This window comes from Pteropus vampyrus, unplaced genomic scaffold (assembly GCF_000151845.1).
Source record: "Pteropus vampyrus isolate Shadow unplaced genomic scaffold, Pvam_2.0 Scaffold335, whole genome shotgun sequence".
In the NCBI taxonomy this organism is placed as follows: Eukaryota; Metazoa; Chordata; class Mammalia; order Chiroptera; family Pteropodidae; genus Pteropus; species Pteropus vampyrus.
The window spans coordinates 872,391-898,798 of record NW_011889116.1 but is presented as its reverse complement, the minus strand read 5'-3'; the positions used below and the strand labels follow the sequence as shown (position 1 = coordinate 898,798).

General features: G+C 33.8%; 1 protein-coding gene across 3 annotated transcripts in view; it reads right to left on the bottom strand.

Moving 5' to 3' along the window:
* The window catches only part of TENM1 (teneurin transmembrane protein 1), a 745,224-nt gene that overhangs the window by 344,472 nt on the left and 374,344 nt on the right, over positions 1-26,408 (bottom strand). For all 3 annotated transcript variants that reach the window (XM_011378218.2, XM_011378219.2, XM_011378220.2), the window contains exons 7-10: positions 16,479-16,678; positions 8,459-8,669; positions 3,244-3,345; positions 1,682-1,876 (exon numbers count right to left, since the gene is read on the bottom strand). In XM_011378218.2, the coding sequence (XP_011376520.1) occupies positions 1,682-1,876; positions 3,244-3,345; positions 8,459-8,669; positions 16,479-16,678 (708 nt within the window). The remainder of the gene's footprint in view (positions 1-1,681; positions 1,877-3,243; positions 3,346-8,458; positions 8,670-16,478; positions 16,679-26,408) is intronic.

Genomic DNA, 26,408 nt, shown 5'->3' with positions numbered 1-26,408 from the left:
TAGAAGAAGGCCATTTGGTTATATTAAAATACAATTACAATTTTAACTTAATATAATTTACTTTATTAAAAGTCTATCTTCAATGAATAGGTAAGTCATGCTTAAATCAAAGGAATAAAGTCATATGGCTGAAGGGGCAAGGCAGATGGCATACATAAATGAGATGGGCTGGATGTAAGAGAATAGAGTATATTGGAAGTGAACTGAGAGCAAGTGTCTAGTTTAAAGTAAGATGCTACTACTTGGCTCCAGTTGATTGCCACCAGGTAAGAATGTGAGCCCACGGTTATCAGATTTTCTAGTTGTTCATGAGAGGCTAGAAATAGAGATTTTTATACGTCACTTCTCTATTTTTAAATTTTGGCAAATAAGTTACATTAAACAACAACAAAAACACTACCACCACCACCACTATGTGAACCAAACAAAACCCATCCATAGGCCCAGTTCAGCCTGTGGGCTCCTGGTCTATGATGTCTGATTTAAAACATTTTTTTCTATTGTATTTGAAAAGTTTAGACCATTAAATATGGTATTCTGTGCTATCTTGGTTATTCTACAAAATTTTTAATGACCCCTATAAGGCAAATTTAAGCTAAGTCCTTTTTCAACTGCTTATGTAATTTAAATTAGAAGGGTCTAAATTAACTAGGTTAAATGTTTTTTGTGGCAAATTATAGATGTTGTAACAGCACCACTTTTTGATGAATGTGTATGTGTCCCTATAGCATCTGAATTTGCAACTTAAATATAATGATTGCAGTTAGATCACCATAAAAACAATTTCTAAAAGTAACTCAGGAACTTGGTGCCTTGTCTAAGCCCAATGCTTCATTGGAACAGATATAATCTTCACACCAAAATTCTACTACTGCTAATGGGAGGTGAAAAGCTAAACTCTTGTTTGCTCATGGAGCAAAATGAGATTAAACTTTTTAGAATGCTGTGTAATAGTGTTAATGAGCCATCTTTAAAAAGCAATTATAGTATATTTTCAGTAGCTTCTTTTCTGAACAGTTATGATGAGACTATCTCCCATGGTAATGGTTTAATATTATTTCTGAAATCAGTCTTATTTAAGGAATGTGGCATGAAAAACATCTGATTACTAGTAAACTTATTTTCCAATGCGTCTCTTTATATGATAAAACTATTGCCATTTCAAAATACGTTTTGTGCATGTAAAGGCTCCTATGGGGTGAATTTGAATATAAAGGCACTGCCTTGAAACTCATTAGTGGTAACACTGCTTCCATAGGCATGGAGGTCGAGTTTCAGCATGAGGTATGTAAAACGAAATAATATGAAGCAACAATAATGGTAATTAGAAATCACTCCCAAAGAAACCATTCATGAAATGGTTCCAAAAGTGTATATGATTTTTATTATGTGCTTTAAAGTAAGATGTAGCCTAATGCACTCTATAATAATGAAAACATAAATTAATACTGAAAATCATCAATATGGAAATTCTCAAGTCATAAAATAATTTTAAAATGAGGGGGATGCCATTTTTCATTACTGCTCTGCAAGTGTCACTTGAGTACAACTCCCTGTTCCATGTACTAAGCAAATATGTTGAGCATTTTTGGTTTGTAAAGACCGCTTATATCTCTACTAGAAGTATAGAATGGTGCCTTGGAAAATTCAGCGATGCAATAGATTAAAATGGGTCTCTGACCTTCCTCACATATTTCTCCTTTGTATCCTGGCACACAGATGCAGACTCCCATGATGCAGGTTCCGTGACCAAAGCAAGTTGGGTCAATGCATTGTTCTTCTGGAACGTCGCACTCTGGCCCCTTCCAGCCATTTTGGCAGACACAGTGTCCTTTCTCGTATTCTCCATTCCCACCGCACAGCACAGGGCATGAATCTGAAGATTGGCAAATGAACTCGTAACATTCTTATAATGTTTTAAAAATCTCCAAAGAGAAATTCTCTATTGATTCTTATATAATAATTCAGGCAAGAAATTGTAATATTTCTGTCTTAATCTTTATTAAATAGGCATATGTTCATGATTACAAACAGAATTTTCCTTTTATGGGAGTGGGGTAAAGATAAATTATAAAACTATCCTGAGTGGAGAAATTATTTCAAGTATTTGATTTTGATCCCACTATTCACTTAAATTATTATTATTATTATTATTATTAATGTCATTATTATAAGCTAGACATTTTCTCTCTTATGGTTTTTCATCTCCAAGTAGATATATGCTACTTTTAAGAAGAAAAACCTGAAAATTTGAAAAACTAATAAATAAAGAGTTATTCATATTATAGAATGTTATCTTTAAAAGGTTGTGCATTTAAAGAGATTCATGCTGGACAGATATTTACTCTCATAGCGCACTGTGCAGACCTTTATTAGAACACGTACTATGCTTTGCCATTGTTTGTCTCCTTATTAAAATTATGGGCTCCTTGATGGCAGAGCCCATAATTTTTTTAATAACAGCTATCACTTCTACTCCTACCCCCTACCTCCTCAGGATTTCTCATGTTACTGGAAACCTGGCAAGTGCTGTAGAATTCTTTGTTGAGCAGAATTTAACCTAAAGAAATTGAGTGGCTGAGAAACCTGAGAGTAAAGTATTAGCAGACTGAGAACTTTAAGGACACATTGAAAATGAGCAGAAAGAATCTCTAGAGTAGTAACTTTAAGTCAAAGGGAAAACACGATGTGATTAAGCTGAAAGCTTTTCAAGAATTAAACTGTGGGGAAGTCTAGGAAACAGTAAAGTTTGCTAAGTTTAACTTCTGACTTTCCAGTCTTTACTTTCTAGGCTACTTACCCATTTGGTGATTGCCCATTCCTTCCAGCTTACATCAGTATGCATAAGCAGTCACCTATTTTCTTAAAGTCTATCCGTTATGAATCAGTTTATGAAGAACATAGAATATCACATAGTGTTTTGGTCAGATGATCTAGGTACAAATTGCAGCTGTTAGGTAACCTTGGTTAAGTTATTTCACTTATCTGAGCTTGTTTCTTTGCCCACAAAACTGGGATAATCACAGATGTACCTCATAGGACTATGGTAGGAAGTAAGAATTAAAAAACATGACACAAAGTGTTTAGAACAGTGCCTGGCAGAATAAGTGTTCAACTTTTGGTAGTGGCGGTGAGCAGTGTTGCTATTGCTGCTGCTACTATGACTACTACCACCACTCTTCCTCCTTCTGAGTTCTCAAATGACATCTATTTCTCTAAATCAATACAACCAAGCAACATTACCTCTAGCACAGTCAGGCCCAAGGAATCCTGGGAAACAATGACAATGGCCAGAGATACACTCTCCATTTCCATTGCAATTAGTTGAACAGTCATCCATTATTTCTATTAATAGAGAGAAAAAGAAAAAAATGAACAAATCTACATGTTGTAGAGTTCTAAATATTATTAAATTGCAAAAACTCTGGGCCTATAACAAGCTTGTCCTCTGCTTACTATTTCAAATCAGATGCCAAAGATTTCTGTATGATGTGATATGCAATTCCAAATTATTAAAAGCACTCTGGATTTGCTGAATTGGCTATTCGAGAGTGATACTAAAAACTTGATCTTTAAAGTGCATAAGGGGTCTAGATGCATTGTATTCTTATGAGACATTCATGATAAAGCTAAAAATGTACTAGAATTATAGGACATTCTCAAAAGCAAAATGGGCTTAAAAATGCAACTGGTAGATCAAGTTTATTTTTCAAATTTAGGTTGTAGCAAATAAAAATTTCCTCTCTAGAATGTTAAAATGTTTAATCTACTATCTTGACATCTTAAATATGATAATCAGTATTTCATTTTCATTAATAAGTGACAATGGAAGGCTTTTAAAGTAAGTGTTCATATAAATTTGCCACCACTAAAAGTTTATGCTTTTATCATATTTTGTTGAGAAATGCTTTCTCGACTGTCAATGCTTATCAGTTTTCTACCACTAATTTCCCTTCAATCCATTCTTAGAGAGGAATAGGTTTTCAAGGTGCCCATAGGTAGTTCCAGTGACATAGAAATGTACACTGTAACAGAACTTTGATAATTCTTCTGGTCAAGTATTTTTACGGAAAAGGTACAAAGTTATATAAAAGCCAGTCTCTGACAATGACATTAAAAATTATAATGTTGTACACCTGAAGTTTATGTTGTTAATCAATTATGTTATGTTATAAATCAATGTTACCTCGATAAAAATTAATTCGAAATTTAAAAACTAAAAAAACTGTTTATAGTTTTAAATTGTCTTTGAGCATAATAGCATTAAATTCCAAGTCCATGAACTATGATGATATGTATGCCTTACTCTTGTAGGTTTTTTTTTAAATCATCTTCTCATTAGTATTTTCTGTAAAGTTTCCATACTTTGAATTCTTAGATTCTGATTTTCTTTTTTTATTCTTGGCAATTAAACTCATACTTCTCATATGTATCAATTTTTCCTTTTCAATCCAAATTATCTAATTCATCTAGTTTCACCTGGATAAGCTATTTTCAAATAGAAGGAGGTATTCTAGGAAGTGGTCCTGGCATCTTCCCCTGAACTATGAGAATTTATAATGAGAGATGAGAAATAGCATCTCTTCCATTGTGGCCTTTTGACCACCTGTATCAGTAGGATCACCCGAGGCACTTACAATGCAGATTCCTGGGCTTCGCTCTAGGTCTACTAAATCTGTTTCTGAGGAATGCAACCCAGTAATCTACATTCTAACAAATACTGCAGGTAATCATATAGGCACCCACTACAGTAAAGCATTGAGAACCAATGCTTCAAATAAACTTCCATAGTTAGAGAACTTCTGATCTAGATTTTAAATTCTGCCCCAGGCAGAATAAAAGCAAGAAGAATGAAGTGGTATCTACTCCAATTGGGAGATTCTTAGAAAACTGAGAATGGATCCAGTGATGGTGTGGATAGTCATCCTGTTATCAATTGGAGGATGACATTCTTCTCAACCTCATATGAATACATCAGATAGTTTTCTGCCAGTTTATGATGGTGTGTTCTCATCCTTGTGTTAAAAAACTGAACTGGATAAGAAATTGACACATGGCATTTGCTGAACTACAGCTAGGCTAGCAGGAATGTAACATTTGTCAAAGCGCTAACCATTATTAACTCATTAGAATAGTTATTTTCAGAAAATCATTAATTTATTTAAAAAGTCATTATGAAAAAACACAGACTTTTTATTTCATTCCAAGATAGAACAATTATTTCTCTATTTTCTACTTGTCTAGCTTTCTTGTACCAAGCAATAGTGACAGTTTTTAAATTTACATTTAAATTTCCCCTGCCCTGGATGGTTAATAGGAGGCCATGGGGGAAGCTTTCAAAGGTAAATATAGTTGAATTTAATTTCACAGTAGCCCCTATTGACAACTTTATGAAAACAGTCTTGTGAGAAAATAGCTACTGTAGAAAAAAACATTTAATAAAGTTTGCTACCAAAATAAATAAAATTCCCTACATCTTAAAAACTTATCTAAGAGTTGTCCTTGGGCCCACACAGCTGCAGAGAGCTTAATATCAGCAATGCAAATGAAAATAAAAAGCAATATGGGAGATTTTTGAGAGCTACCATCTCCATAGGGTATTAAAGAGACATTGGGACAGTCTAGGGGCTCCAGCAGGACAATGGCTACAGCAGGATCACATAAATTACCAGTGATGAAAAAGCATGTATTTTTCTATTTATGTTGGCCTTCAGGAAGATTTTACTTCTATCTTTTTAATCTTACTGCAGAATCACTTCTTAGACACCAGTTCATCAGAGTTGAGAATCACTTTAAAGTTCTATGCTTACAAATCTGTTCTTATGCTAGAGTCTAAAACCCCTTGGTATATGCATCTGCACTGATGATGAGTTTTGCTTCTGGCAGGTTTTCTCATAAGAAAAACTAAAGGTAATGAATAATCTTATGGAATGAGTATGGTCTAAAGGGCATGGGCTTTGATATCAGACATACCGGGTGTCTCCAATCTCGATTTTGGCACTTGCTGGCTGTGAGACTTTACTGAATTATTTACTCATTCCAAGACTCTGTTTCCTTATTTTTTAATATAAATATCGCTATACCTATGCTATCAGGATTTTGATGAGAATCAAACAAGATAACTGAATATAAAGCATCTAGTATAGTGGTTGGGGCAGAGTGGCACTTCATAAATGGTATATATTACCATGTTACAGAGCATACTGGCTGAAATTAGGGGATACTGACAACTCTGTCTCTACTACTAAAAACAGTATATATTAATATAGGCCAGTGGCTAACCTATGTTAGTCATTCAATAAATATTAGTTATTAATAATGTCTTGATCCTTATAAGTAGCAGACCACATATAGTTAAGATCAATCAACTGATTCTAATATTATCTGAAATAGGGAATGAGCAGCATTTTGAATAATTAAAATCATACAAACCTTAAATAGCTTCTTTTAAATATGATTAAGAAATTATAAAAAGATAAAAAAATAGTGTAAAAAATTTAGAATAAATAACTTATATACTTTTTTTTCAGAAATTTACTTGAATTCCATTTAAGTGGAATTATAGGAGAAATGTTTCTCTTAATTCTAGCCTTAAAAGACAATAGAAAATAAACAAACTGACTTGGATAAGGAAAAAACAAGTATGTTGTTGCATATAAAAGTGACAGCATGATATCTGGATAATAACAATTATACATCAAAGGTTAGGTTATTTTTAGGAGGAAGTAAGGGACAAAACTCCAGGTATGTTTCTGGGTCTATTTATTTTTTAAAAGGTTAATAGTTTGGTTAGTGTTTTAACTTAAGCTTAGGGATAAAGATAAAAGGAAGAGAAAAAAATCTTCAAAGATATTTCAGATCTTCTAATTGCTTGATTTCTCAGGAGAAACTCAACCTCTCATAACTCATTGGCATTTTCATTATCAAAATCGGGCCTTGATAGAAAAAAATATCATGAAAGGTGCATCTGTTGAAACTTCCTCAATGAGTCTGTGAGTGGCAAAACAGTGTCATGACTTAATTTTTTTTCCCTCAGTTAATGAATACTTTTCCTTTTGAACATATAAAATCAGTAGAGTTTTTCTCTATGGGAAAAAATCATCATGCATTTTTATTGCCTTTCTGATTACTTTAGAAGAAAGTTTTTGATAATGTTATGGCTGGAATATGATTTTCTACTGACTCAAGGTCTTCAGGATAATGTAAAAATAGAACACAATTGTTATAAAGAGCAAATGGTATATCTGTTAACAGTCAATACATCTTCCTAAACATATGGTTGAACAGGTCAACTAAGGGATAAAGTGGTGAGGGTTGTATAGGAAACTGACAGCTGTAAAACACTTTTCTTTCTTTTAAAAGATGGATATTTTAGGAAAATTCACATGATAAAATACTGAGTCTATGAGTTGGTTACCCTCAGGTCTCTAAAATTGCTAAAGATCTCAGCTTTATTCACACATAGGGTCAAGGGGAATGACTTTACCAAAAAAAGAAATGAGATGCCTGTGATTAACTAAAGTGAACCTTGAATAAGAGTAGATAAAGACATTGTGTCAAAAAGAGCATGTTTTAAAAGAACAAAGTAATCGAAACAGACATAAATATAGAGGACAAACTGAGGGTTTGGGGGGCTGGAGGAAAGGCGTGAAGGGTTAAAGAAATACAAATTAGTAGTTGATAGATGGTCATGGGAATGGGAAGCACGGCATAAGGAATGCAGTCAGCAGTAATGTAATGGCTAGGTGTAGAGCCAGAGGAGAGAAAAAGTAATCAGGGGGATCATTTCATAGACTATATGAATGTCTAATCAATGTACTGTATACTTGAAACTAATAAAATAAAATTAAAAAACGAGCATGTTTTAAAAGGCCTTGAGAACACTGAAAGAGCCATTGCGATGCTTTTTAAACTAAAAATTTCTTAAAGAAAGGACTTTGAATGACTTATTATTATCCTTTGAAACTGTTCTCTAAATATTGTCAGGTTGTATTTTGAAACCTCAGTGGTTTGTTGTAGAATCAGTCATTCTAAAGAATAACTAGACTGATGCTTGTTTTTTTATTTTTTTAATTTTAAAAGGTGTTTATTTGCTTTTCCTTTTTTTAGTATATCTTGAATTAACAGAACTTCCTCTGCTTATTCTCTTCTTCACTGAAGTTGTTCTAGGTAGCCTTAGTAATAGTACTATCCAGGTAATTATTTCTACTGAAAACATATAAAACGGCATGGCAAGTATCCTAAAACAGCAGCAAATAATGGAGCATTTAAAAAATCTTAATCAGCATTTAAGCAACATTAATGACAACAATATAAGCTTTTCTCGTACTGATCTATCATGAATAATGAGTTTAAAGCAGAATGAGCAATTAGCTTAAATATCTGTATCATTTTATTCACTGATTGTGTCTTTCCAGAATCATACTGTCAATTCAAAATAGTAGCCAAGGCAGCTTACCAATTGCTGTAGTTAACACGAATACTTGCTCCATCTTTTTTCCATCATTGTAAAATGCCAGATACCAAGGCCCTTGGTCCATATACTCTATGAAACCTGTCTCCTGCAGTGAGGTTAAGATCAGGTTTCGAGGGGAGTGCTGGCTATCATCTGAGCCCTTGGAGTCTTGCTTCATCAGTTGTTTTCCATCCATTAGTTTTACAAAATCAAACTGGAACAAATACAAACACAAATATGAGTCTCTTACTTCTAGAGTGACAAATATCTCTAATTTCAATTGCCTATTTCATGTTACTTCTTTGCTTTGGAGGTAGGCAAAGTGCAAGAGAAAGTTATTCATTCTTAAATATATTTAAACACAAAAGTATATTATTCTGAAAAAAAAAACACTTCTAAATGTCATAAACCTTTCAGTCTTGGAGTATTCGAAACAGTTGTTTAAAAAATAATAAACCAAGAAATAAAGGAATCTTGTTTAGTATTATGTAAGAGAATCCTGATATTTTACTAAGGTATCCAATAGAAGGCATTCAAAACCACACGTTCCGCTCAGAAATGTTACCAAGATCTTTCCCACAAATTAAAGAGTTTCATAGTTTTTAAAACAGAGAGTCAAAAATTTGAGAACATTCATCATAATTTATTTATTATTTTTGTGGTAGCATATTTAAATATTCATAAGATACCCTCTAGTTTATTCCTTTTTGCGGGGTGGGGCCAACCTATAATTTTATTTATTTATTTATTTGTTTGTTTATATTATTGGAATGATATTGGTTACTAAAATCAAATAGGACTCAAGTGTACAATTCAATAATACATCATAGGTATTTTGAATTGTGCATTCATTCAAAGTTAAATTTCCTTCCATTGCCAAATAATTGACCCCCATTATACCTGTTTACCTTCCCCATTACCCTCTTCCCTCTGGTAACCATTAATCATCCACTGTCTGTATCTATGAGTCTTCGTTTGATTGTTATGGTTGTTTGTTGCTTTTAGTTTTATATCCCACATGTGAGTGAAATCATATGGTTTTCAACTTTTTCTGACTTATTTTGCTTAGCATGATAATCTCAAGATCTATCCATGTTGTCGCAATGGCAGTCTTTCATCTTTCCTTATGGCTGAGTAATATTACATTGCATATATGTACCACCTCTTCTTTATCGAATCATCTATCGATAGACACTTAGGTTTTTTTCCGTGTTGACCACTGAGAGCAATGCTGATTTAAACATCGGGGTGTACATATCATTGTGGATAAACGTTTTCAAGTTTTCTGGAAAACTTGAAACCCAGAAGAGAGATTGCTGGATCATATGTTAATTTTATTCTTAGTCTTTTGAGGAAGCTCCATAATGTTCTTCATAGTGGTTGGACCAATTTACATGCCCACTATCAGTGTATGAGGGTTCCTTTTACTCCACAATCTCTCCAACACTTTAATTATTTGTCCTGTTGATGATAGCCATCCTAACAGGTGTGAGGTGTTATCCCATTGTGGTTTTGTTTTGCAGTTCCCTAATAGCTTGAGAAGTTGAGCATCTTTTCATGTCTATTGGCCATTTGTATGTCTTTTTGGGAGAAATGTTTGTTCAAGTCTTCAAGCCATTTTTTAATTGGATTGTTTGATCTTTTATTGTTGAGTTGTATGAATTCTTTATACATTTGGGATATTAGAGCCTTATTGGTGGCAAATATATTCTTCTATTCAGATAGTTGCCTCTTTGCCTTGTCGATGGTTTCTTTTGCTGTGCAGTAGCTTTTTAGTTTAATATAGTCCCATTCATTTATTTTTGCTTTTACTTCCCTTGCCTTTAAGGTCAGGTTCATAAAATCCTCTTTAAATCCAAGTTCCATAAGTTTAGTACCTATGCTTTCTTCTATGCAACTTATTGTTTTAGATTTATATTAAGGTCTGTGATCCATTTTGAGTTAATTTGGGTGTATAGTGATAGATAGCAGTCTAGTTTCATTCTTTCCAATTTCCCTAGCAACATTTATTGAAGAAGCTTTCCTTTTTCCATTGTATGCTTTTGGTTCCTTTGCCTAAATTTATTTGCCCATATATACGGGGTTTTATTTCTGGACTCTCAATTCTGTTGCATTGCTCTGTGCGTCTGTTTTTCTGCTAATACCATGCAGTTTTGGTTACTGAAGCTTTGTAGTATAATTTGATTTAAGGCAGAGTGATACCTTCAGCCTTGTTCTTTTTCTTCAGGATTACTTTGGCTATTCAGAGTCTTTTGTGTTTCCATACAAATATGATGATTTTTTGATCTATTTCTTTAAGAAATGTCATTGGGATTTTGATAGAGATTGCATTAAATCTGCATAATGCTTTAGATAATAAGGTCATTTTAACTATGTTGATTCTTCAAATCCAAAAACAGGGAATATCTTTCCATTTCATTGTGTCTTCTTCAATATCTTTTAATAATGTCTATAGTTTCAGTGTATAAGTGTTTCACATGGTTCGTTAGGTTTATTTCTAGGTATTTTATTCTTTTTGTTACAATTGCAAAAGGATTTTTTTTTCATTTCTCATTCTGAAAAGTCATTGTGAGTATAAAGAAATGCTATGGATTTTTGCACATTAATTTTGTAATTCAAAACATTACTGTATTTGTTTATCATTTCTAATAGTTTTTTAGTGACGTCTTTAGGGATTTTCATGCAGAGAATCATGTCATCTGCAAAAAGTTACAATTTGACTTCTTCATTCCCAATTTGGATGCCTTTTATTTATTTCTCTTGCCCGTTTGCTCTAGCCAGGACTTCTAAAATTATATTGAATACAAGCAGTGATAGGGGACAGCCTTGTCTTGTTCCTGATCTTAGAGGGAAGGGTTTTAGTTTATCTCCATTAAGTATGACATTATCTGAGGGTTGTCATATATGGCCTTTATTATGCTGAGGTACTTTCCATGTACACCCATTTTATTAAGTGTTTTAATCATAAATGGATGTTGTATCTTTCTGCATCTATTGATATGATCATTTGATTTTTATCCTTTATTTTGTTGACGTGGTGTATCACATTAATCAATTTGCAAATGGTCAACCATCCTTGTTTGTTTTACATATGTTAAGCCATCTTTGTGCTCTGGGATGAAGCCCATTTGATTACGGTGTGTAATCTTTTTAATGTGTTGTTATATTCGATATACTAGTATTTTATTTAGGTTTCTTGCATCTGTGTTCATGGGAGGTATTGGTCTATAGTTTTCTCTTTTTTTGTTATCTTTACCAGGTTTTGGTATCAAGATAATGTGGCATCATATAATGAGTTAGGAAGTATTGCCTCTTCTTCAATTTTTTTTTTTAAACTTTTTAGAATAACGGGTATTAAATTTTCTTTGAATGTTTGGTGGAATTCACTGGTGAAGCCATCTGGTTCTGGACTTCTACTTTTTGGGAAGTTTTCGATGAATGTTTCAATTTCCACACGGTTGGTCAGTTTAGATGTTCTAGATCTTCATGATTCAGTCTAGGAAAGTTGTATCTTTCTAAGAACTTGTCTATTTCTTCTAGGTTTTTTCATTTGGTGGTGTATAATTTTTTATAATATTCTTGTATGATCCTTTGTATTTTGGTGGTATCTGTCATAACTTCTCTTCTTTCATTTCTGATTGGTGTCCTTTTTATCGTTAGTGAGTGTAGCCAGGGGTTTGTCAATTTTATTAATCTTTTCAAAGAATCAGCTTTTTGTTGCATTAATTTTTTCTAATACCTTTTTTGTTCTCAATTTCATTTAATTTTTCTCTAATTTTGATTATTTTCTTCCTTCAGCTGACTTTGGGTTTCACTTTTGTTCTAGTTTTTAAGGATGTAATGTTAGGTTATTTATTTGAGATCTTTCTTGTTTCTTGAGATAGGCCTGTAATGATTTGAACTTTCCTTTTATTACTGCTTTTGCTATAAATCAAAAGTTTCGATATGTTGTACTTCCATTCTCATTTGTTTCTCTGTATCCCCTGATCTCTCCTTTCTTTTCTTCTATGACCCAGGAATTCTTTAGTAGAATGTTGTTTAATCTCCATGTATTTGTGGTTGTTTCCACTCTCTTTTTACAGTTGATCTTCAGTTTCAAAGCATTATGGTCACAGAATATGCTTGGTATGATTTCAATCTTCTTAAATTTGTTGAGGCTAGTTTTCTGTCCCAACATATGGTCTATCCTTTTGAATGTTCCATGTGTACTAGAGAAAATGTATAAGCAGTTGTTTTGGGATAAGGCTCTGTAAATGTCAATTATGTCCTATTGGTCTAATGTGTCACTTAAAGCTGTTATTTCTTTATTGATTTTCTGTTTGGATGATCTGTCCATAGTTGATTGTGGAGTATTTATGTCCTCTCTAATATGTTTTTGTCAGTTTCTCCCTTTACTTCTGTTAGTAGATGCTTTATATATTTTGGTGCTCCTTGACTGAGAGAATATATATTGATAAGTGTTATGTCTTCTTGATGTTTTGTTCTCTTTATCATTATGAAGTGTCAAGTGTCCATCATAGTCTCTTGTTACCTTTTTTCTTCTTGAGGTCTATTTCATCATATAGCTACACCTGCTTTTCTCTAGATGGCATTTGCTTGGAGTATCGTTTTCCACCGTTTCACTTTAGTCTATATTTTTCCTTGCAGCTGAGATATGTCTCTTGAAGGCAGCATATGGTTGGGTTTTGTTTTTTGATCCAATCTGCTACTCTGTGCCTTTTTATTGGTGAGTTCAGTCTGTTTCCAATTGGGGTGATTATTGAAATATGAGGTTTTCATATAGGCATTTTATCTTTTGTTTTCTGGTAGCTTGGTGTCTCCATTGTTTCTTTGTCCTTGTATTTCTGTCTTTTATTTTTATTTGGTGCTGTTTTATGATTCTCCCCTGTTTTCCCTTGTTTCATGTTATGTGTCTCAATTCTGGATTTTTTTTTTTTTTGGTGTGCTTACCATTAAGTTAATGTAAAAGAAATGTATATATATATACATATACACGCATATGCATATACATACACGCAGTAGTCCTTTTTCTTCTGCATGTACCTTATCTCCATTCTCCTTTGCAGATTCAGATTTTTACTCCTTCCTCTTTTCCATTTTTGTTGTCTCAGTTTATCCTTATTTATGCTGTATGGTCATTTCTAGGTTGTAGTAGCTGTTGTCCTCTTTCTTTTTAAAGAATTTTTTTTTAAACTTTAACCATTGTGTAGTATTTAAGCTTATAATACCCTGTTCTAAATAAGGGTTGCACTTTCCTACATCTCTTTGCCTGTTAGTCATCTTATAGTATGTAGTTTTCTTTGTTTTGTTTTGTTTTTGTTTTTGTCTTTTTTTCCAGGTAGAATGACCCTCTCAGTATTTCCTGTAATGTAGGCCTTGTGGTAGAAAATTTCCTTAGCTTTTCTATGTCTGGAAAGGTCTTTATTTCTCCTTTATACCTAAAAAAAAAGAAAAAAGAAAAAAGAAAAAAAAAAGACTGTGCTGGGTATATCATTCTTGGCTGGTAATTTCTCTCTTTCAATGTTTTAAATATTTGGTTCTACTCCCTCCTAGATTGTAAGGTTTATGCTTAGAAGTCTGTTGATAATATAATGGACTTTCCTTTATAAGTTATTTCCTTTTTTTCCTTGGCTGCATTGAGAATTCTTTGTCATTTATTTTTGATGATTTTAATATAATGTGTCTCAGAGAAGGCCTTTTTGGGTTGAGATAATTAGGTGTTCTGTTTGCCTTTTTGGATTTGAGAATCCATTTCTTTCTATAGGTTTGAGAAATTCTCGTTGACTATTTGAACAGGCTCTCTGTTCCCTTCTCTCTCTCTTCTCCTTCTGGTATATTCAGTATTTTTATGTCCCTTTTTCTGATGGTGTCAGATAGTTCTTTCATTTATTTTCACTCTCAAGTCTCTTTCTTTTTCCTTCTGCGTCTCGGATATCATTCTTACTTCCATCTATCTGGTTAGCTTTATTTCCTAAACTTGCTTTTTCATTCTTCATCTCTTTCAGTGAGTTCTTTATCTCCAGAAGTTCTATTTGGTTCTATTTTAAAATTTCAATTTCCTTGGCGAAGTATTCCTGTAGTTCGTTGATTTTGTTTCTAAGTTCTTTGAACTGTCAAACAATTTTGTTGAATCTCTGTGTGTTTTATCAGAAGTGCAATCTTGAATTCTATGTCATTTAAATCACATATTTCTATATCTTTAAGCTTATTTTCTGGAGATTTTTCACTTTCTTTACGAGCTGTCTTGTCATCTTGATCATTCATGGCGTTTGATAGAATATTTCTCCGCTTACACATTCATAGGAATGTAGTAATTTTTTTAAATGAAAATTTGTTATAGAGTGATCTCTCTTTAGCAGGTTTATAAGAACAGGTTTTTCTTTTGATTTCCAGTTGGTGGTGCCCAAGTCTCCTGCACTGCCCAAAGCTGCTGGATCTCTGCTTTGAGGTTAAGAATGCCCTTTATTCTCTGAAGAGGTGGGTATCTCCTCTGTGACCAGGTTGCCCTGGTCCTAGGGCTCCACCCCCATAGGAGAATGTGTAGGGCGATATGGATCTGAACCTCTGAAAAGGCTTTGAAGTCCCGGTACAATGCTCTGCTGCTTCTTTCGGTATCACTTGGACTGAGTGGTGTTGGGGTGAATTGGGAGAGGCCAGTGTTTTGTTTTTCTTCTAGTAATGTTGGTTCAGGTCCCAGCTGCTTTGCTTCTATATTCCTGCCCCTATCACTGGGACCAGCTGCAGTGTCTGTTCAGTTTTGGTTGCACAAAAACACCTGGGGCTCGGTACTACCTCTGAAAGGGTACCAGGGGAGGAGAAGGGCATGCTCTGGGATGATGGGGACAGGTGGCCAGGCTCTGTGACTCAGCTTTCTGCCTGGCAAAGATGGTTGCTAAGACACAGCTGTCATCCTTCTGTGTTCAGTCTCTTCCTTGCTCTATGCTCTGATCACTCAGCTCTGCTGTGTGGAAAATGCTTATCCCTCAGGAAGGACTGTTTGGGGTTTCAAAGAGCCAGGAAACCACGTAAAACTTCCATCCCCTTCATTCTGCCAGGAGTTCTGGGCTGCTCTCTGCAGCACATGGCTTTGTTTCTTTCTGTCTTTTCACCTCCCAGTCTCATACGAGTGGTCCACCTTCAGGTGCTCTGATACTCAGATCTCTCGGACATGCTTGTGTGCAGTTTGGGTGTTATTTGTTGGGATGTAGGTATTCAGCTTGTAATTTTAAGAGGAGAGATCAGGGGAGCTCCTTAATGTTGCTATGCTTCTGATATCACTCCCCTTTTCATTCTTAATCAGTGGACAAGCACAAGGCACACATGCCCTTGGACTTTTTTTTTTTATGAATCACATTTGAATAGCATTCTAATTCCCTTTCTAGTCCAACTCAGAAGGTAAAGTTTGGACCACAGTCAATTTGTTATAAACAAAGTAAGCCCCAGATAATTATCTTTATGCTACTTCTCAAATGGTACAGGGTCCCAAATGGGTTCATATAAGAAAGTGATAAAAAGAAAAAAAATGAGAGATAGCTAAGGTTTATAAAAGGGCTTTGTAAACCATAGAGGTTTTACATATTTGAGTTATTATTATCAATAACGAGGAAGATTTAAGTCAAAACCTGATGTTTTGACTCATTTCTATTATTGATATGCATTCCTTCATTGAGACAAGAAATTGTGGATGTATATAACCAGTGAAGGGGTGTGGGTACCAAAGCTAAGTGAGGTATGGAAGCTAGGAAGGCTCATAATCATCCTGGTTCCAGGAAGCAGAATTCAACTTTCAAGAATATTTTCTTAAACTCTCTTTTCTGAATCTGCTTTGCCAAATACAATTCTTTTTTTCTCAATGCCATTTTTTTTTTCCATTCAACCGAGTTTAATTATTCTGGATATTTGTTTATTACAAAGATTGTCTGCCTTCACCTTTGACTCCCACACATGTTGCAAGTCACAAACTCTGAACTAGTCATCCCATCATATTCTAAAATGGTCAGTAAATACTTATAACATCAAATACCTGAGTGTGTGTAGGTGGAATGTTTCTTCTGCCATAAATTCCAAGCAGAGAGTCCTTGGCTAAAGAAATATTGAATTTCAGATATATTGGATGGTGGATAGTAATCTGGAAACGCCAGAATAAGCCAGGTGGAATGGTCTGCATGACCTGTGCACCAATGTCAACTTCTCCGGTGTCTATTGCCCGTCCCTTCTGAAATACTGTTTTTTAAGGTAAAAAAAAAAAAATACATGTAACATTAACCTTAATTTATAAATCAATGGTTTTTAGTTTTTCAAGAACAGATACATAAAAATGAATTACTCAGCTTTTTCTTCCTCCCAAACCACCCATCTTTCAAGGCTTTACTCAAATTAAATATCTTCCAAGGAACCCTCCCTAATCAACCACTATATCAGTATCTCCTTTCTATTAAACTATTGCACTTATCCTCATCATTTGATTCATTTTCACCATTATTTACTGAACGCTGTCTCAGATGCTACAGGAATTACAAAGAGGAGTAAGATGTAGTTCTTGCTTTCAAGGACCTTTGAATGTAAGAGATAAAATAGGACAAGTATGCAAATAACCAAGTTGTAAAATCAATGGTTATTCAAATGAGAGTAAATTATTTGGCTAAAGGATATTTCTCATTCCTAGATATCTCTATCTCCTTTATCTTCCTTTATGTTTCTCCCTGGGCACTATTACCACCTAAAATGCAACCTGTTTTACTTATTTACTGTTGATTGTCTGCTTTCTCCCAATACAATATAAGGTCCATGAGGCTGTGGTTGTGGCTGTTTTGTTCATTGTTTTATTCCCAGTAACTAGAAGAATATAGGCAAATAGTATATGGTAAAGTATGTGGTAAGTACATACTTATTTAATTAATGAATGAATCAGGAAAGTGTATTTGTAGGAAGTGGTATTGAATATGGCCTTAAAAGAGGGAGAGCATTTTAACAGAACTGTTGGGAAGGTTCCACATGGAAGGATCACCTTGAACCAAAACAAAAAGGAGAGAAAACTGTAAAGCTAAAGTGTATACATAGAGGAGCAGTTGGAGATAGAGATGGAGGGAAGGAATGGCATCATATTCTATAGGGCCTTGAAAGTCAGTCCTAAAGAGTTCATTTACTAAAGAATTGAAAGCCATTAAAGGCTTTTAGGAAGAGAGGAGAGGTATGCGTACATTAAAAAGACTAATCTTAAGGCAGAAGGTAGGATGATTTAGAGCAGAGAGACCACAGAATGATATAGAAATTATGGGGCAATAATTCAGGTAAAATGATGTGAGGATCTAAATTTAGGGTGGACACAACAGCTCATGTGGAAAAATACATTCTAGTCAATTGTAAAATAAACAAATGGGACTAAATTAAACTAAAGAGCTTATGAACAGCAAAGGAAAAAATCAATAATAAGACAATCAATAAATTAAAAGCAACAGAATAAGAGAAAATATTATCAAACCATATATCTGAAATGGGATTAATATCCAAAATATATAAAGAACTCATACAATTCAATTATAAAAAGCAAATAATTCAAATAAAAAAATGGGCAAAGAACTGAATAGGCATTTTTTCAAAGAGGGCATACAAATGGCCAATAGATATATGACAAGGTGCACGAGCTCACTAATCACTGGGAAAATGAAAATCAAAACCACAGTGCAATATCAACTCATACCTATTAGATTGGTTATTATATAAAAGACAAGACAACAAATGTTGGCAAGGATGTAGAGAAAAAGGGAGCCTTATACTCTGTTGGTAGGGAGGTAAAATGGTACAGCAATTTTGCAAAACAGTATAGTGTTTTCTTAAAAAAATTAAAAATTGAACTACCATATGACCCAGCAATTCCACTCCTGGGTATATATCTGAAAGAACTGAAATAAAAGTCCCAAAGAGATATCTGAACACCCATGTTCACTGAAGCTTTATTTGCAATAACCAAGACATTGAGACAACCTAAATGTCCTTCGATGGATGAATGGATAATAAATGTGATCCACACATATACACAATCTGGAATAATGGAATATTATTCAGCCATAAAAAAGGAAGGAAATCCTGCCATTTGCAGCAATATGGATGAATCTGGAAGGTATTATATACTAAATGAAATAAGCCAGACAAAACCCAGTACTGTATGATATCACTTATATGTGGAATCTAAAAAGATAGCTGATTTTACAGAAACAGAGAATATAATGATGGTTGCCAGGGCTGGAAAGAGGGGCATATGGGGTGATGTAAGTCAAAGGGTACAAAGTTTTAGTTGTAAGATAAAGTTCTGAGGTTCTAATGTACAGCATGGTGACTATAGTTAATAATATGGTATTTATTGTATGCTTGAAAGTTGCTGTGAGTAAATCTTAAGCATTTGTACCACACATACACAAAAGAGTTGACTATGTTATCTATTTGAGTTGACATATGTGTTAATTATCTTGATCTTGGTAATTACTTTATAATATATATGTAAATCAAATCATCACTTTGTATACTTTAAATATACACAGTTATACTTGTCAATCATTCCTCAATAAAGCTAAAAAACAATCACATATTATCTGGGAAGTGTAAAACTGGATTACCCTGAAGAATAGTATGAATATAAATTAATTTCAGATTGTTATAAAATTCAAAAAATCTTATTGTCATTTCAAGTGTAAATACTAAAAAATTAAAAAAAGATTTTTGAACTAGCATAGAGAAAATAATACTGAAATAAAAATTATCTAAACAATAGCAAGAAAGGTAAGACATAGACAACAATGGTTAATTAGAAAACAAAAGAAGAGGAAAAATAAATTTCATTTATCTGTAATTAAAATAAAGAGCAATGAACTAAATGCTTGTGTTAAAAAGTAAGAACCATCATTCTGAATTAAAAAGTAAAATCTAATTACATATTTTTACAATATATATATATAATATAATATAAAGAGTTATATTTAATAATAAAAAGTTATTTCCCCAGGAAGAAATGAAAAAAAGGAAAAAAGAAAGAAGACAATATAAAAGAAGATGCTAAAGCAGAGCTTCTCAAACCTGAATGGGCATAAGAAGGGGGTCTTATGAAAATGCAAATTATGATTCTGTAGGTCTAAGGCTTGATATTTCTAACAAGTTCTCATTAATACCCGTGTCGAGTGATCCACAGCCCACATATTGAGAGGCTAAGTTCTCAGAAAAAGCACAGATCACTTAGGTATGGGGGCTAAGGGAAGCTCAAAACATGATTGTGAGTTTGCGTGATTTAGTGCTGGTAGCAAAAACAAAAAACCTAGATGGAGTTGTTTTGTGTGGGAAGATGTTGAGTTTGGATAATGAGATCCTTATTATTTCTCACTATTTTTTTCTAATGATTTCTGATGTGCTAGTTTCATATATATTTCTGACGAATTCTTTGTTATGCAGTGGTGGGGAGGAAAGGGGTACAAGAAGTTTGCCCTGATTTTAAGCAAAGTGGATTACACCTCAGTAAGGGAAGTTCAATCTGGCCTCATTTCACTCCACCTTTATGTTTTTCAGCCATCAACTCCTTCTCCACACCAAACAGTTTAAAAACACATGTGGTCTCCACGCTTTGCATTCACCTGCTTTAAAATTAACAGCCCATTAAGAAACAAACCTGCAGTGGCTCTATTCGGAGGCCAATGCCTTGTAGCTTTTAACTCCCTAAAATACCACAATTATTAGCTTTTGTGTTAAGGCTAAGAGTAATAACTATTTTAAGAATGTTCACTGTTAACTGTTAATGATAGATTTCAAATGCAATTTTGGACATAATTATGTATTACAGGACACATAATTTTGTAGAATTAACATTTATAATAAAATATGCCCTTTGAGATGATAAATGACCAAGTGAGGACCTTATTTTTCACTGAAAGTTAGTTTTTTCCATGTGAGACAGAACAGTTTGGTCTCCAAAGGGTTGAATATACACTTAACTCTTAATGTCCTGGAGATGACAAATGTCTTCAATGAGCAGGCAATTAAGAGACCATGTTTATGTGAACACTTCTGTTCTCAATTTAATGTTCACTTTGTTCAACTGCTATCCTTATTTGGGGCTTTTACCACTTTTTAACATGTATCATTTATATTTATATTATAAATATAAAACAATTCAAAATGATTTAGGCTTAGCAAATACTATTTTAAAGATGCTATGGACAGCCTTTAATGAATACAGACACCGTCATTTTAAAAAAAAAATTAGGCAAACTGGCAGATAAACATTAACCTTTATACATGAGCCTTACCAAATACTACACTATCTCTTCCTTCTGTACTTTATAGCATCATATATTTCATACCAAGGCTATTTAAATGTTATTCACTAAATTAAAAGAAACTCATGAAGTTATGTTGTTGGAGTTTCCTGGTTATTAGCATTACTAAATATCCAAAGCATATAATCATAAGACTTTTATATAAATAATTCTAACAGAAGATAATCTTATCCTTTGAGACCTTGCATCATAGTTAAGACAAGGTAGGAAAAAAGACATGACGACATGAATGTACATATGGACTATAATTTAAATGAAAACAGCAAAGCAAGCTAGTTGCAGTGATTTGGTATTAGAGAAGAGAAATTCTCACAGCTTTGCGGATGGAAAGTTCCTCAGCCTCTAACCTTTAAGAGCTAAGTGCATCAGAAAGGAAGATATCTCCCTGTTAGCAGTCTATATCACTAGATAGTGTGCTCCATTTTATCTTATCTCGAAATTAGTTATGGATTATGATGTAGGGATTATTAGTTTCTGTATTATTTCATTATTTTTCTTAATGTAGCTCAAATTAGGAAACTAAAGAGGAAGAAATTATGTGCAGAAAAACAGTATGTAATGTGATTTTATGAGGAAATTCTGCATCAATACAGGTAAATGGAATAACTTTGGTCAAACTTAATATTGACTCGAATCCTGCATTTGCAGATTGGCAACAGCAGAGTTAACATATAGCACTAAGATACAGTTTTGTAATATTCATGTTTAGATTGATATTTAATCACTTATTTTACTGAAGCATATCAGAAGGCCCAGGAATACTGTATTCTCCAGTAACAGAATACTTCCTTGAACAAATCCAAGATGAAGTGCAGAGAGCCAGGGATTATATTAAACTTTGCAGTACTGTAATTATTGGTCTCACCAATATCCGCAGATTTAGTTTGAGCTAAATTCTCTCTTTGTAGGTTACAACACAGGCATCAATTGCTGAGTGGGAAAAAACAATGGCAGACAGGTTATGTTGAAGGATAGCAAACTAATTGATGGTAGTTTAGTTGAAGGGGAAAAGGTCAAGCTACTTGGAAGGTAAATATAAAGGCCTGGAGTTGGTGACAGACACTGTGTTCAGTGGCTGTATCAAAGAAACCAAAGCTTTATTATATCTAGACTCAGACACATACTTGAATATTAATAACATGATTATTAATAACATGGTCCTTATGAGACAGTGGGTAAACAACTATATTTTGGACATATACATTTATTTTTGTACTTAATATAGCTAGACATGTTGCATCCAACGATTCTGTGCAAAAGTCAGTGGAACATTTATAGAAGATACTGACACATGGTCATTAAAAAGATTATAATATCAGGTCTTTGTGTAAAAATGATAGGGTTAAAGGCTGTGGTATTGTCCATAACAACAATCTTAGTAGTCTTTCAAGGACACTTGCAATATTCATAAAAAGTATCTAAGCTAAGAAGGTATTGCTTTAACTAAGGGAAATGTTGTCCAAAGAAATGAAAAAGAAACACGCCTTAAGATCATATTTGCCCTTTACCTCATCCTATAGCACGTTCAAAATCTTCAAAAGACATAATCAAATGATTTTGGTATAATCTTTCACCTGAATTAGTCTTAGTGTGTGTTTCATGGTTTAAGTACCATCTTCTTTGTGTTCCTTCAAATATAATAATTGTTTCACAGTAACAAGTCTTTGTGAAATTTATAATATCAGTGCTTGGAGAAAAATGGGGAGGTAAAATCAACCCCTATTCCATGTGATCAAAAGCTGCGGAGAGATAAAAAGGGAACAGTGAAACTTATTTCTTCCACCTATATATCCCTGTATAATTTTCCTTATATGAACTTTTGAAGAAAAATATATATTCAACTTTCAATTCTTAAGACAGATTTTCCAGATTGTGTATTATACATACTTTTTCTATCTGTTATATAAGCCAAGAGTAAGCAGGAGAATGAAAAAGGAAGAATGAGCCTTGTACATAGTAGGCAGTTGGCAAATATTGTTTGTATGAATTAATAAAATAGTAATCTTGATAATTTATTTACATGTTGATAATTTATTTTGTGTACAAGTTTTGGTGGGAGGAAGAATTGAAACCATCTGCACACATAGACTTTTGAGAATTAACTGTGAATAAAATATGTATAGAAATAAAATCCCTTGGTCTTACTGACACTAATAGATAGCTGATTGTGTAGAAAAGTTCATTAACTAATCTTACACTTGAGAAAAACATTACTGGGTAACTATAAACAGTTAAGTACAGACACTGAAAGACTTCAAATTCCAGAACACTAGATTATCTAGTGTTGCATACATCTTCTCAGACATTATTAAAGTCCTACTCTTAATTATTGGACTAATTTTGACTTGCATTTTGACTCTGTATATCTATTTGTTGAACGTCTAATTTAAAAGGCATAATTCCTTTTTTAGAAGGGTTTCTTTAAATTTCATTGCAAGAACTTCCACTTTCCCTAAAAACTTTAAAGTTTCCCAGTTTTTCTGGTGTGGTCTATTGACAATTAAGTAGAACAGTATTCACAAAAATTACTTTCCAAATAAATTTAAGGCTCTTCTGACTTGATATACAATATCACATAGTGAAATAACAATCATGTCTATAGAATCTCAGCATGCAGATTACTGATGATATAGGAAGTAAACAATCTTTTTAAAATTTCTTTGATGAAAACTAAAATTGATATAAAACTCAAATTTATCATCATATTGTTATATATTCAAACATTTATTCAGAGTCATAGGTCACCATTGAATAAAATACTTTCTTAAAAACTAATATTGCCATTTGCAAAAATAATTTTCAAAGAAATGAATAAATATAGATACATGCAATGAAAAATCCAAACATGAAGTTAAGAAAACAATTTCCATTATAATGTTAAAAAGAAAAAAAAAACTTAGAGATACACTTAAGAATTGTAAGATGTGTACACTGAGAAACACAAAACTCACTGAAATAAATTAAAGACGTAAATAAATAGAAAGACATCCATTTCCATGGATGAAAAAATTTACTATTGTTAAGATGGGGATACTTCCTAAATTGTTCTACAGATTGAATGCAATATCCATCAAAATTCCAACTCCCATTTCGCAGAAATAGAGAAGTTGAGCTAAATTCATACGGAAATGTAAGAGACCCAGAAAAGCTAAAAGAATCATTAAACAAAAAGTTGAAGGTCTCACACTTCCTGATTTCAAAACTTATTACAAAACTACAGTAATTAAGACAGGTGGTACTGATATTATGATAGATATATAGATCAGTGAAATAGAATTGAGAGTCAAGCAATGAAACATCACATTTATGTTCAAGAAATTTCCTTAACAAGTGCACCAAGACAATTCAATGGAGGAAAGAACAATCTTTTCAACAAGTGGTACTGGACGACTGGATATCCAAAAGCAAAAGAATAAAGTTGAACCACTCCCTCACACTATAAATGAAAATTAACTCAAAATAGACCAAATATATAAACTTAAGGACTAAATCTAAAAAATTCTCAGATGAAAACATAGGCATAAATCTCTGTGATCTTGGATTTGGCAATACTTTCTTAGATATGACTTCAAAAGCACATAAACCAAAAGAAAAAAAACACATAAATATGACATTATTGAAATTAAAAATTTTGTGCTTCAAAAGACACCATAAAGAGACAAACAGTCTTTGCTCTCACAGAATGGGAAAAATATCTGCAAATCATATAGGATAAGGACTTGTATCTAGAATACATTAAGAAGTCTTACATGTGAACTTGCAGGCCAAACCAAGTAAATTCCAGTAGCTTTTCCATACAAAAGGCCTGTCTTGTCTCATAATGCAGACTTTCCTAAAATCTTTCAAAGGTTCACAAACCCCAACAAGCATCACGTGGCCTCTGCATGCCCCGTACCTCTTGCTGAGAAGCCTTAAGCCCGGCACTAGCAGCAGGTGGCCTCAGTTCCTGGCTTGGCCTCTTGAGGCACTTTTAAGCCCAGCATAAGTGGCAGCCATCTGGGAATGGCTTGGTGACTCTTTCCAAGTGATCCCAGGCAGTGCACAGGGTCCAGCTGATTTGGCCTGCAATGGGGCCCCACCTTGAAAGTCCTGGTGCCGGCACACTGAGTGGCCACTTTGACCTGAGCAAGAGCACCACCCAGGGCTGCATCCAAGGATGACACACCCAAAGGTCACACTGGTCAGGTACCATAGCCCTGCTAAAGTGAATCCTGCTCCGTAGAGTCAGCCCCTCACTGGTCAATCCTTACAACCAACCAGACCAAGGGCCAATCCATCCCATTGATGTGCAAATAGCAACCAAGGCTCAAATACAACAGGAGGGCACACACGACCCTTATAAGGAACATGGCCTGGAGCACCCAGCTCAGGTGACCAGGAAGACTATGCTACTAGGCCCAATAGAATGCCTACTACATAAGACTGGGAGACACAGCAGCCCTACCTAATGCATAGAAACACGGGGAAGTAGCCAGAATGGGGAGACAAAGAAACATGTCCCAAATGAAAGAATACAGCCAAATTCCAGAAAAAGAACTCAACAAAATGGAGATGAGCAATCTATCAGATGCAGAGTTCAAAACACTGGTTATCAAGATGTTCAATGAACTTAGGGGAAGAGTAGATGAACTCAGAGACAACTTTAACAAGGAAGAAAACATAAAAATAGAGATAGAAAACATAAAAGAACTACTTAGAAATGAAGAACACAATAACTTAAATGAAGGATATCTTAGGAGGAATTAACAGTAGATTAAATGAAGCAGAGGAATGAATCAGCTATTTAGAAGATAAGGTAGCAGAAAACACCCAAGCAGAAAAGCCACAAGGAGAAAGAATCCCGATAAATAAGGATAGTTTAAGAGGCCTCTGGGACAATATCAAGGATACCAAGATTTTCATTATAGGGGTACCAGAAAAAGAGAGAGAGAGAAGAATTGAAAACATATTTGCAGAAATAATGATGGAAAACTTCTCCAACCTGGTGAAGAAATAGACATACAAGCCCAGGAAGCACAGAGATGTCCAAACAAAATGAACCCAAAGAGGCCCCCACCAAAACATATCTAAATTAAAATTCCAAATGTTAAAGACAAAGAGAGAATCTTAAAAGCAGCAAGAGAAAAGCAGTTAGTTGTCTACAAGGGAGCTCCCATAAGACTGTCAGCTGATTTCTCAACAGAAATTTGGCAGGCCAGAAGGGATTGGCACAAAATAGTCTGTGATGAAAAGCGAGGACCTACAACCAAGATTACTTTACTCAGCAAAGCTATCATTTAGAATCGAAGAACAAAGAGATTCCCGGACAAGAAAAAGCTAAAGGAGTTCGTCATCACCAAGCCAGTATTACAAGAAGTATTAGAGGGACTTCTTTAAAATGAAGAAAAAAATAAAGATAAAAATATGAATAATAAAATGGCAATAGCTATATATCTATTAACAATTATTTTAAATGTAAATGGATTAAGTGCTCCAATCAAAAGATAGGATGGCTGAATGGATAAGAAGACAAGACCTTTATCTATGCTGCCTATAAGAGACACACTTCAGATCAAAAGACACACACACACTGAAAGTAAAGGGATGGATAAAAATATTTTATAAAAATTAAAACAAACAAACAAAAAAGCTGG